Source organism: Zingiber officinale, chromosome 6B (genome assembly GCF_018446385.1).
Source record: "Zingiber officinale cultivar Zhangliang chromosome 6B, Zo_v1.1, whole genome shotgun sequence".
In the NCBI taxonomy this organism is placed as follows: Eukaryota; Viridiplantae; Streptophyta; class Magnoliopsida; order Zingiberales; family Zingiberaceae; genus Zingiber; species Zingiber officinale.
Genome location: NC_055996.1, coordinates 26,692,541 through 26,706,023, shown reverse-complemented (window position 1 = coordinate 26,706,023; position 13,483 = coordinate 26,692,541). Strand labels below are relative to the sequence as shown.

Here is a 13,483-nt window from a genome sequence, read left to right as displayed (position 1 = left end):
AAGTACAACTTAAAGGAGATATACTTGAATAAGGAAATCAACAATATATAAAAACTGGACTTTCTATACTACAATTAATTTGATGTTTCTCATTGTCCATTGCTGATGTGATTTACAAATTTATGCTATAGTTGTATTATTTTCGTCGATAGTAATGCAAATAGACACATCAAATCTCGGCTCGATATGCCCGTTCAGTTCTCATTCATAATATACATTTTGGCAGGTCATTGTATAATAGTAAATGAGATAGATGTCAAAAAAGTTTCTAACTAACTGATCTAATGATTAAAGAGATAGATATGAAAGACTTTCAGACTAATGTGTGATGTTAGACTCTACCATAAGCATTCAATTGAAACAAAAGTGTCCAAATGTATCTTGACATTCTTGTTGAAATGCTTATGCAACTATTGTTTTTACTAAAACAGAAACTTTTCTTTACACAAAGACCATATTCGAGGCCCTGAGTCAGTCAACTCCTTAACCTTTTTCAAGTCGAAAACGCTCTAATGATCAGACAGTGTGTGGTAGTATTAGTCGATTCACACTTTCACAGGTTGATGGCCTTTTAAGCTGGTCATGTTGAGCAGCTCCACCTGTAGGTTTTCAATCCTCCTTATAACTCTTCTAGGCACATCTCTTCCTGCAGTGGGCAACTCGTCGTTCTTGTTGGGTCGATGTTGTTTTATTCTTGCGATTGCCCGACTGATGTCAGCTATCGAAGGGCGCTTTCTCGGTATCTTGTGCAAGCATTTGTATGCAATATCAGCTAGAAGCTTTACCTCCTCTGGGTGACTTGTTCCAACAAGCCTTTTGTCGGCAATCTCTTCCCAGTCGGCTTTGCTATCCTCGCCTATCACCGCCTGGCAAGAGTAATATGTAATAAGCAAGCAAGTTCAAGTGATCTAGTGTCTGGTTACATCTTTGTACATTGTGAAAGAACCTATGATGACAGCAAATTGGAACAACTTACAAGATTGATATAGTCCATTAGACCTTGCTGTGGATTTATCGCAGTTATCAGTTCGAACAGTATGATTCCGAAACTGTATATATCACTCTTCTTTGTGAACTTGTTTGTCGACATATAGTCTGGGTCCATATAACCATATGTACCCTTAAGGCCAGACTTTCTTCCATCGAATGTCTCTTCCTTTGACAAACCAAAGTCGGAAATCTGAGACAATTTTCAGAAAGAAAAGATTATTATCACCATCATCTCTAGAACTAAGAAATTATGATATTGATGCAGAAATAAGACCGAGCTTATAAAAATGTAACAAGGTATTGATTCTTAAGGATCTATATGTACAATCCATAGCACTAGTAAAAGAGATCAGATTGCGGTGCTGTGTAGCAGATTCCCCACCTTGGCCCTCATTGACATGTCCAACAATATGTTAGCTGATTTTAGATCTCGATGTATGACTGGTGGGGCAGCCTGTGAGGGAATAATCGAAATTATTAAGTCGCTTGAAAAAGTAGTCATTGCCTTGAAGCAAAATAGAACATACCCCTTCGTGAAGATACTCTATTCCGTGTGAGACATCGTATGCAATTTGCACTCTCTCTTCCCAGCTCAAAATCCTTGGTCCATCATCTAAGTTCATGGCATGTGTTCAAATGCAGTTAAGAAACACTGACATAGAGATACTGGCAATAAAATGAAACACTGGAATGAACAAGAAGTCCATAATCTATTTGGTTTGAGTCAATTCCATGATAAAAAAAAATAACATAGTTAGGCATCGCACGTATATATCAACAAAGTACGCAAGCGATAATCAAAGGATAATTCTGAACTTACTATATAAGAGGGTAGCAAGGTTGCCATTGGTCATGAACTCATAAACAAGCATGCGCTGACTGTTATCTATACAGAATCCAACCAAATTCACAAGATTCCTGTGGTGCAACCTACTAAGCAGAAGTACCTAAATAAATGAAGAATGAATTACAACCCGCCATGTACATCTAATTAAATCACCTAGAAAAAAATGAACAATAGATTGATGCATTTTTGGAGCAAACTAAGTAGTAAAGTTCTGTGAACACTCCATTTCAACTACCAGATAGAGAATGGTATCCAGATGTGCATGGCACTAGTGAGAATGTATTATTGGCATTGATATAAACATTAAAAAGTCTTATAGTGCTTGTGCTGTTACAGTGGCACACGGTACAACCATATATGTGAGGATGACTATTGACTCTTAAGTTACCAACAACCAAGCCTAATCTAGTGGGGTCGGCTAGAAATGATTTATGAACACTATATATATATATATATATATATATATATATATATTGGAATAGGATTTTACAGCAGAGAGACACTAGTTTAATAGATGCAAAAAGGCATTTCTTTCTTATAAGCTTTGTGTGCTAATGGTACGACTCTGTACTAGACCAACAAAGTTGGGTTTCAATGTATAACCCATTTGCATTCTTCCTTAAATCTACTTAACTTTAATGTGAATTTTTCATTACCATATTAATCAGCAGCATTATGAAACAACTGTAAGTAAATTGGACTGAGCACGCCTATAAGAAACATATTCTCACACATAAATTTTGTTTGTATTCTAAATTCTATATCAAATAGTTGCCTTCACATAATATGCTAGATTTCCGATGTGGGGACATCCATGATCTGGGGCATGAGTGTATTTGCTCTCAGGAGAATACATATTTAAACTTTAAATTTCAATGAGGTCTACTACATTTTTCATATCATCAGTTTTAGGGAACATGGAAGTTATCCGAGGGAATGATGCTTAGACAATTGACGATGACTAAAAACTCTTAGTAGTTATTAATGATCAGGGTTGTAAAATGCATGTAGGCAATATTTTCAAAACTAGACTAGAGAACGAACTAATAAAGTTGCCAACTCGTTGGCTTGATTAGTCAAACTGGTTAATCAGAAAAATAAACATCATAAATATAATTATTAATAAGCTTAATAAATATTTTATAAAATTAAATTAAATCTATTAATTTATCCATCAACTTGAAAAATGATGTCATAAATACAGCTTATACCTTATGGATATACAATATTTTATTTTGAATATTATGTATAACTAAACATATTATATACGAATACATTTAATTATATATACATTATATTAATTTTTTTAATAGTTTGTACATTAGATTTTTGTAATGAGGAAAAAATTCAAAACAAAAACAAAACATGTATCAAGGAAGGTTTAAAGGAAGCAACTAACCACTAGGCTAGAAACCAAGTTTATGTATAAAACTGTCGGTTATAGGTATTATACCAGTTTTTCTTGGTCTTTATAAGATCTAGTTTTTCTCCCCTGCCGGACAATGTTTGTAAACAATTCCCAATGTATATGGATGCATATACAAGTACACCAATAAACAATAATTTTTTTAAAAAAACTTAGAATTAATTTCATTAACAATACTATATAACATCATATCAAAAAGATATATGAATTTGCATCTACCAACTACTATATGATATACAACAAATGAACCTAAACAATTATTGTTAAACAAAAAATTACAAGTATTACTAAATAATTAAATTAATCACCCTAACAAATCCACAATTTCATATTAATGTTTTGTAAATGAATCTAATCAAAACATATAACACAAAACTCGCCATATAACAATGCAAGTTCACCAACCCATCACAATTAATATAACAATAACTTTACCTAGTGAGGTAAATACAAGTCGCTTCTTGTTTGTCTATTTGCCTAAATTGGTTTAATCTAGGCAATAGCTTGAACTTTGTAAAGTTTAGGGAAAGAGAATATTCTATTGCATCCACTATGAAATAAATATTACATGGTTGTACATAGGACTCATGATAAAAATATCAATGTTATGACTAAACACACTGCATTATGCATAATACTCTTAACTCCCCACCCCAAAACAAGGTGGAACATAGGTACTAGCAATGTTCAACTTGTTATATAAATAAGGAAACATCTCATTAGTTATAAACATAAGAGGATAACACTAAACAAGACCATGAGAATGAAAAAATAAACAACTAAGCAAAATTCTAGAAATACACAATCAAGCATATAGGCAACAATATGCTCAACCTCAGAGCAGCCAATGCATCAATAAGAGATAGGATAAAGAGAGAAATGATGAAGAGAGATATCAAGAATAAATCTCTCAAGTGAGCTTCTCTCTACAGTTGCATATGCAGCAACACAAAATAAACTATCAGAAACGGAAAGTACACTGATAGTATAGCTTGACCTTGACTAGAATAAGCAATGAGCACATGATATTTTCTCTTTTCAAATCTTAGGACATAGCTTGACCCTTTGCTAGACATAGCAAAATGAGAATAAGATAATTTCTTTATTCAGATCTTCATTTGATTTAAGGCATCATATATGTAGCACACAAATAGAATGAAGTTGCTTTTTAAAGGATGATGGGTTATCAAAAGATGAAGGCAAAAAGAAAAGAGGTATAAGGCAAAAAGAAAGGAGGCATAGAATGAATATATAAGACAATGCTGGGAGGTGTAGAGACAAGAACTTAGTGATGACATGGAAATATAGTGGATGAAGTTGGAAGAACGAAGGAGAAGAGAGAAAGAGAAGTGAAAGGAAAGGAAAGGGAATCAGATCAGCTCAAAAGAGAACAAATCACGGGAAAAAAATTATGTTGGCTGAAAGAAACAAGAAAAGATTTGGCTCAAATGCTAGTAGGGAAGGTTCTTGAAGGTAGGAATCATCAACTAGAGTCACTAAGAAAAGGAATCTAAAAGCAGTTGTGCACGCCAATATAAGAAGACATCAAGAGTGGTTAGCATATGAGGAGGGAAAGGACTTGAAGATGGTCTTACGACTCTTACCTCTTTAAGGATAATATGGATCACACATTGTGCAGTTGTTGATATCACCATCCCTCCATTAAAGCAATGGAGCTTGGTCTCAATTCAAGGAGATAGATCTAGAAGCAGGAAAAGCAATCAAAGGCTTCAGAGTGACATAGAGGTTATTGTTGTATTGGCAGCAATAGACATAGCCAATGGTGAAGGCACAATAATCAACAGAGGAGGACACATGATTGACAAGTGTGAGACAGGTGATTGAGCAATGAAGGTCTTCAAGGCATTGCCATTCAGTAAGAGTTTCATGGTGTGGTTGAGGAACCTGATTTGGTGGATGAGGGTGAGGCCATGGCAACTCACAACTGTGAGGAGTTGCGGTCAAAACATGTGCAACAAAGGATTGTATCGGATGTAAGAAGGTGAATGAGGGCATTGATCTTGCACTATTGTGGCCACAAACATTGTATAAGATGGGTGGTGCCACTGCCACCTTATCCAAATGAAAAAGCCATAAGTCGTCAAAGAAAAGAGCAATGCTGGAGGAATTAGTGGAAGACGACCAAGAAAACTTAAACGATAGTGTTCAAAAACGACCTTCTTGCCAGATTAATTGCTCAATTAGTGGGGGCAAAGGACTTCCTCTTTGATGTCGAGGTGGAGGAAGTACAAGCAAGCGATGACAAGCACTAACATTGGGAGTGCCTCACTTGGATCTACAAGAATAGCCTAAGTTGTTGCCATCTGAATTGGTTTTGATGAAGAGAACCCCTATGTTTGCTAACACACATCCATTGCTAGTGGGACCTGAATTGGAGAAATTAACAGAAGGAGAGAGATGGCTTGGATGAGGGGAGGCCACTAGCAACAATGGTGGTAGCCTCCCCCCAAAGGAATCACTCTTGAACTTAATTCAATAAGGGGGCTCCAGTACCATGTTGAGCTGAGAGAGAACTTTCTTTTGCATTCATTGTGACTATTACATCGATAGTACTTCTACTTTATGCATTAGGTGAATAATTCTGTTAGCTAGTAGCCTATTGGCCCTATTACTCTCACCAAACATTAACAAACTAGAAATTGGTTTAGCCTATGTGATCATTATGCAGTCATATCTGAATTTCATGTCTTCACTTGTGGCCAATAAGTGGATTAGATAGAAGCTTTTAAGACAATGTTATCAAGTTCTTTTTCATGCACTTATTGTCCAGTAGAATACCTCCGTTTGGAACTCCTTTTCACCTTGGGTTGAATCACTTGCAAGCATCTTAACAGCCACCAATTCACCTGTAGGCATTGCAGCTTTATATACTGGCCCAAAAGATCCCTGCCCTAGTACTGTCGTAAAGTTCTGTGTGGCTGTCTTAATGTCCCTGATTAACACATTAGACCATTGATGAACTCAAATCTCTGAATGATTAAACCAGTGCCTCATCAAACTTCCATTTTATTGCCCTATCTTACTGAAAGAAAATGACTTTAGCAACACATTGTTCAAAAATATGCAAAAGTTTCGATCATGCAACACAGGTCATGTCTATCAAGTTTACTATGTATCCAAGTCTAGGAATGTAAGATTCATTGTTACATAGTCATATATGAAATTCCTATTAAATCCTTATGGCACGAAGTACCAGAAATCACAGAATGTAAATATGTGTTAAATGGTCATCAAGCATGAATAGTCATTAAGTGAGCTAAAATGACAGAAAGAATGTTTTGCTTTTCCTACACTGGACCACATCTTGCTTACACAAAGAACAATATGCATCCGTTTTTCACTTTCCATTGCTAAGAAATACTTAACTGTGCCACTCTTAGCTAGTCTAAACTATGAAGGATGCAAATGAGTTCAGCTTTAGGGAGCTATTGGTTGTGTTCAGTTTTAGAAAAGTACCAACACAAAGGAAAGAGGTTAACTCAATTTGGATGAAAGAAGTTAATCAACAGGATGAATGCAGTATGAATAAACACCAAAGATAACAAATAAACAAAACAAAAAAAATTTAAAAAAACATACTTGTATGAGTATCTTGGAATGGCTGAAAGAGAAGTGAAAAGGTCTTTATTTTGTTGTGGATTCCAGTGAGCATTCCTCTTTTCCACATATAGCTTGTCAGAATCCACATGAGAAACAGAGATTGATGCAGTTGAATCAATGCTTGTGTGAACTCCATTTGCATGTATAGGAAGAGTTGTTGAGATGACATTTTTTGGATGAAGCCGGCCCCAAGAACGCTTTCGGTAGAGCCTCATAAAAATCAGTACACCACAACCTATCAAAATTCCAACTACAACACCTACTGAAACCCCTATAGCGATCTTCAATGTCTGATTCCTCATTTCTTAAGACCTTTAAGAAGATATAACTTTGAAGGCCTACAATGCAGAAAGTAGAATATCAAGTTTTTCCTCAAACCATATGTTTATAGAAATAGAATGCCACGATCCCAATAATTTAGGCCACCAAAACTACGTATCGTCCATATGGTTCCAACAACACAATTTTGGCATATAGTATTAGCAAGTAAAATACAAATAGATCATCCAAGTCGCATAAGGAATTTGCATAAAAATTTCCATATGTAGCAAATGAAGCGCGAAAGACCAACTGAGGATTACCCTGTACGATCTGCAGCACGCCCAAACAGAACTAGCTTTAGCAATCTAGTTCAACTTGCATTCAACATCAACAACTGTTGAGGTCTGCAAATTACCCAAAAGTCCAAAACAACATATTACAGGAAATTAGTCCGGCCTTTCACTTCGATTCCGATGCCCAAATCCCTCTGCAATCAATCACAACGAAAAGAAAAGCGAAAAAAACTAAAATTTCTCCACAAACTCAAGATTCTAGGGTACTCGAGGCAAAAAAATAAAAAATAAAAACATCCAAGAAAGAAAAGGAAACTAAGTTCCTTGTCACCTCATCGCTAAAACACAAACTTTACCCAATAAAACAATAATAAAAGGAGCACTAAAGGAAAATCCAGACCTAATAAATTGACACGAAGCGGCTTACAGTAGATGGAAGCTAAAACCCCAAGTCCGCTCGGCATCAAATACACGCCGCTCGAGCAAAGTAATTGAATCCCACTTCGAATTTCCCGCCCCTCTTGTCCGCATCAATCAACCAGTTGTTCTCATCGACTTGGAGGAGAAGTAGAAGCCGAAGCGATGGACTCGATCGGGGAAAAAACCGGAAACCCGAGACGATGGAGTCAAGCGAAACGGTACGACGAGGAACAGCAGTACGATGTAATCCCAGATCTTTGTAGAACCGGCCAATCCCGTGGATTGCACACGCGAAACCGTCCGGTTATTCTGGGTACTGGTTACTAAAAGAGGGTTTAAGTAACAACGGAAACGAATCAACTATTAACTGCGGAATTGTTATTAAAGTTTAATTATTTTTAATTTATTTTTAAGATAAAAAATGCGCGGCATTCTAAGTGGATTTGGTCAACGACTGCAAGTTAAAAGCACCTCCAATATAAATTTTTTAAAAGATTTATAAAATTAAAAAAATTCAGTAGGGAGATAAATTTTGATGTTTTTATTTTAAGAATAGGTTTGAAAAATTAAACTTATTTTTTTTCAAAGATAAGACTATTAATCATTGAAAAATTAATATTACATGTTTAATTTTTAAAATCATTAATTATTTTATTTAATAATTACATTATACATTTTTCTTTTAAAAATAAATATATTTAATAAATTTAAAAATATAAATGATTATAATTAAATTAAAATTCATAAGTTAATTAAATATTAAATAAAAATTATAAATTAAATTAAATTAAAAATCATAAGTCCATTAATTTATTAATTAAAAATTATAAATAAATTAAATGAAAATTAAATAAAATATTAAGTAAAAATTATATAGAGATATTAAATGAAAAAATAATAAATAAAGATGTGTGATTTATAATGTAGAATCAAATAAATTATATGGAGGTTTTTTTATTTGGAGAGAATAGTAAAATTTTTTTACTTTTGATATGATATTAATGTGACATATTGAAAATTAAAAAAAGTTTAAGATGAGATTTAATTATTCAACATGTCCTAAATAAGAAACGTGAAAAAAAGTCAATTTCATTGACTTCGATCTGAGCATTATGTGACCACCCCACGTGCTCATTAAAAGAAATGAGAAATTTATTTTTCTAGTTATGGTATTAAACTTCTCGAGCTAATTAGTCTTGGACTAATTAATCTTAACACTCGTGACTAGAACGTGATGTTGTGCTTTCACGGTTCGAAAGTCGAAACCCACCGGTAGACAGAATGTTTTTCGGAGCGGGGATTCGAACCGTGATTTCTAATTAATGGCGCCATGCACTTTTACCGTGCCATATCTCGGGACAAAAAGTAAGAAAATTATTTTTATTTTATTTTATTTTTAAAATTTTATAATTGACACCAGACTTTTTCACTGAGTTATGTAAATCGAGAAGTAACAACTGACGATCTATCAATATTACTTTCTTATATTAATCGAAATTGAAGTTCGATCCTATATTGACTGAAGTAGAAGGTGAAATCGTCATCTTATCAATTTTTAGGATAGTCTCATATTCTCTAGAAGGATAAATCATGAGAGATATTTATTCTAGCACAGTCACCTTTTGTGTACAGGAGATTAGGTACCAGTGAAACATTTTTCATCCATTGAAAATCAATTATAGATAATTAAATATTCATTGTAACTGTTGAATTACATAATGAGAAAGCATATAAACATAGTAAAGAATAGATAGATGAATAAATAGAAGATAATTACTTTTTTAGTATTGATTCATAATTATCATAGGTCTTATTTATATATATTACCAAAATAATATATGAAAAATATAATGATAAACATAGAAATATATTATCATAAATATGATAACATATTTTCATGAATATGGTAATATATTATCATAAATATCGTAATAATAAATATAGAAATAATGATAAATATGATTTGGATTGTAATCCAAACATAATAAATCATCAGTAATTAAAATTAATTTTTGAATCTCCTAAATTGTAATCTTTGTCGTTATTAACCACCCCCCTCGACAAACTCAAATGAGATTTTTGAACATTGAGTTTGGTTGTTAATAACCAATCATATCTTCTAAAATAAAATGCACCAGTATGATCAACAAAATGATAAATTTGTTGAACTTTATCTTTGATGAAAGAAAACAACAACTAGAAGGATCAGAGACGAAGAGTTGTTGTTTGAAGGCTAGAATATGATATGTCGCCAGAATAAGAGCAGCAAAGAAAGAAAGTTGCATTTTGAATGATAGAGCATAGGAAGAAAATTTGTTATTATATGTCGAGCAAACCTTGAAAAAAATTTGCTATTTAGTCTATCAGAAGATGGCTAAAAAAACAACATTTATGAAGGAAAGACAGCTATAATGAACCTACTATGGTAAAAGAGGAGAGGAGGAAGAGGAGAAGATAGGGAGATGAAGATAAAATAGGGGAAAAACTTGATGTCCTTGAAATTAAGAAGAAAAATAATATTGCTCTTGTTATAGAAAAACAAGAGGAGGAATTGAACCTCGCTATTGTTGTATTTCTTAACCGAAGAAAAAACAAAGGTAGGAAGGAGAAGAATAGAGGGGAAGAGGGAGCAGCTATAGAGCAACCTGTTGTTGTTGGTTTTGGGAGAAGAAAAAGTAGGGATAGGTGTCGGGTGGTGAACCCACTGCATGGGTGAGAAAGGAAGACAACATATTTGGGAGAAATCACAAGAAGAAGTTGGTGGGAAGATGCTAGGGGAGGGGGCTTCTGACAGCTAGAAAAGGGCAGCAATGTAGGAAATGGGAACGTGAGTATGCTCACGTTGCCCACTTTCTTTGAGACAAAGTATTTTTTTTTACCCCTGGGATAATTCTCATTATAAAGGAAGCGTCCAAGGATGGTTTGAGAGGTTAAGAATGCAAGATTCATTTTTATTGTGGAAGAAGAACATCCAAAGCTGCGGGATTTAGTTTATGGATTTATGAAGAGCTTTCTAATTTCATTTCCATGATCGCTCTTCCGACAGTAAGAGGCGGTTTCCTCCATCCAGCATTCTCTCCTCACCGAATTCCACCGCAAGGAGGTATAGTTTAATTGTTTTGTACAATTCCATTAGAATTCCTACATTGATATCAGAGCGAAATTAGGAGTTTACCATAGTTACGATTTCTTGTCACTGAATATTGTATACCAACGATGCCAAGTCACGAAGGTGACTAAACGGTGGAACCCTCCGCTCTTGTGCACGACTAATGTGTCACTGCAAATGAGAACCGACAACCGGGTCATGGCAGAAGGATGTCACGATACAGTCGCAGAATATATAGGTGCCAAGGTCGTCGAGCTGCAACTCGGTTGCTTATCGGCAACAGTGTGTTGCATTAGGCTATAGAATCGCAATAGGGTCTCAATTTACACCAGAGTTGGGCTTTCGTCATAGGGGTATACCGACGGCGGCATTCTGGACTCAACGAAGTCTTCCTAGATAGTACATGACGATCCTGTGGCCGACGACATGTCTTTGGTAGCCTCTCAAATTTTTTGTGTGAACAGGCGTCAACAACCTTGTCGAGCCATGGGCTACCAAAGTCCGATGCCGGAAAGGATCGACGACCATCCTAGTAGGTTGGCAATTGGTGGCATGGCCGGCGACCGCGTTTGTCCCCTATTTGAGAAAAAGTTTGATTTTTATAAATCAAATGAAAATTAAAAAAAAACATGAGGAAATATTCTCACGTGAAATGAAAAAAAAATTAAATTAAAGATTTTTTTCTCTCATGAAATAGAGAAATTTTTTTTTTTAAAGTTGAGTTTTTTTTTCCCTTTCTCATTTTTATCGGTCTAATTTAGGGTTTAGGGTTTAGAGTTCAACCAAATTGGTTTAAACCAATTTAATTCAAATCAGGCCCAAGTTTGATTCACACTATTAGTTGATTTAACTAGACCAGATTAATTTAATCAGACCCAGATTTAATTTAAATTATTGATTGATTTAATAAGATTATTTTAGTTCAATTAGATCTTGGTCTGGTTTAAACCATTAGTTGGTTTAACCAAACTAATTTGATTTAACAAGAATCAATTTTGTCTTGACATTGATTAGTTGGGCTTAAACCAACTTTAATTAAATGACCAAATTTATTCTATTAGGTCAAATTTGATCAAATAAATTAATTTTGTTCTAATGGGTCAAACTTAATCCAATGAACATTGGCTTAATCAAACGGACCTGAATTTGATCAATAAGCCTGAGATTGGTTTAAATGAACTTAGATTAAACAATAAAAAAATATAGATACAGAAGATCCCTGTCCAATTTGATTAGTTTTAATGAGGACAAAGGACTAAGCTTAGGATCTAGATTCCCAATCGACCAGTTCAATGGGTCAATCGACTTAAACTTCTGAACATCCATAAGATTTATTTTTCTTGATAAATTATATTGGTTCTATGTCTATATTAATTGAATTATACCGGTTTTGTACTGATTAGTTAGTTTTATACTGACTTATTTAATTTCAATTTACAGATGGCACGGACAATTATTACCTTGACTCGTCACAAAGTGCGACGAAACTAGCTGAAGGAGGAAATTCAGGAGATAGAGTATAACCTTGTTTATGGAGTTGGCGGACACATTGGATGGCTCGATCGAGTGGGAATAGTTTCCAGTCCTGGACAACTATAGGATCTAAGCTTTAATGTGTTCATTATCAGTGTATCCCAAGGTGGTAGCAGACTATGTGTAGGGGTGCCATGAATGACGCATCACATATTTAGAGTTATGTGAGGAATTACTTCACCATATGGATGAAGATGATTCTGAAGAGTTTGAGGAAGATCTAGAAGAGGATCTGATTGTGTATCCGATAGAGAATCTTAAAGCTGCCTTACCTGAGATTGCCCAGATGAGTCCAAGTTAAAAGAGATAATGTTGGCCACTACACTGGTGTCTATCCTAATGGGAGTGATGCTAGCCTATCTAGTTTGTTAGAGTTATGTTATTGTTACTATCGTTATGTATAAACAGTATTAGTTCATGTCAATTTATTATATGTTTGTTGGTGCAATATCCTTTTGGTCAAGGTTGACCTGGTTGACCAAGCTTGAGTTGGCTCAAACTTGAGTCTTGATATCTGGGTTTCTATATTTGACAATACATGGAGATTGTAGATGTAATCACCCGTTTAGAGAGATTGTTGATACAATTCTCTTCTAGTCAAGGTTGACCAGTTAGATATAAAAAGAGTCAAGTAGGTCAAAGGGTTGATTGGATACTTGACTGGGAAAGTCCTAACTGAAGGTTAGGCAGATGGAAAATCCTGATGAGTGAAGCCAGGTGAAAGACCTAGTGAGTGAAGCTAGGCAGTTGGAAAATTCTAGTGGGTTAAGCTAGGTGAAAGTCCTGGTGAGTGAAGCTAGGCAGGTGAAAGTCTCAGTGAGTGAAGACGCGCAGTGGAAAGACCTGGTGAGTGAAGCCAGGAAGGTGAAAGTCCCGGTGAGTGAAGCCGGGCAGTGGGAAAATCTCGGTGAGTGAAGTTAGGTGAAAGTCCCGGTGAGTGAAGCCAGGCAGTGGGAAAATCCTGGTGAGTGAAGTTAGGTGAA

At 34.9% G+C, this 13,483-nt stretch overlaps 1 protein-coding gene across 6 annotated transcripts; it reads right to left on the bottom strand.

Annotated features, from left to right (window-relative positions):
- Positions 1–265: 265 nt before the first annotated feature.
- LOC121992283 (calcium/calmodulin-regulated receptor-like kinase 2) lies at positions 266–8,135 on the bottom strand. Of its 6 annotated transcripts, none has more exons than XM_042546550.1 (9): positions 7,839–8,135; positions 7,466–7,632; positions 6,864–7,222; positions 6,063–6,216; positions 1,811–1,937; positions 1,518–1,603; positions 1,373–1,444; positions 977–1,180; positions 266–866 (listed from the first exon to the last, which is right to left on the bottom strand). In XM_042546550.1, the coding sequence occupies exons 3-9, from the start codon at positions 7,184–7,186 to the stop codon at positions 546–548; spliced, it is 1,287 nt and encodes a 428-aa protein (XP_042402484.1). In that variant the 5' UTR covers positions 7,187–7,222; positions 7,466–7,632; positions 7,839–8,135; the 3' UTR covers positions 266–545. The 6 variants fall into 6 exon arrangements, with proteins under 6 accessions (XP_042402484.1, XP_042402487.1, XP_042402483.1 ...); XM_042546553.1 differs by having other exon boundaries at positions 7,466–7,549; XM_042546549.1 differs by having other exon boundaries at positions 7,866–8,135.
- Positions 8,136–13,483: the final 5,348 nt, after the last annotated feature.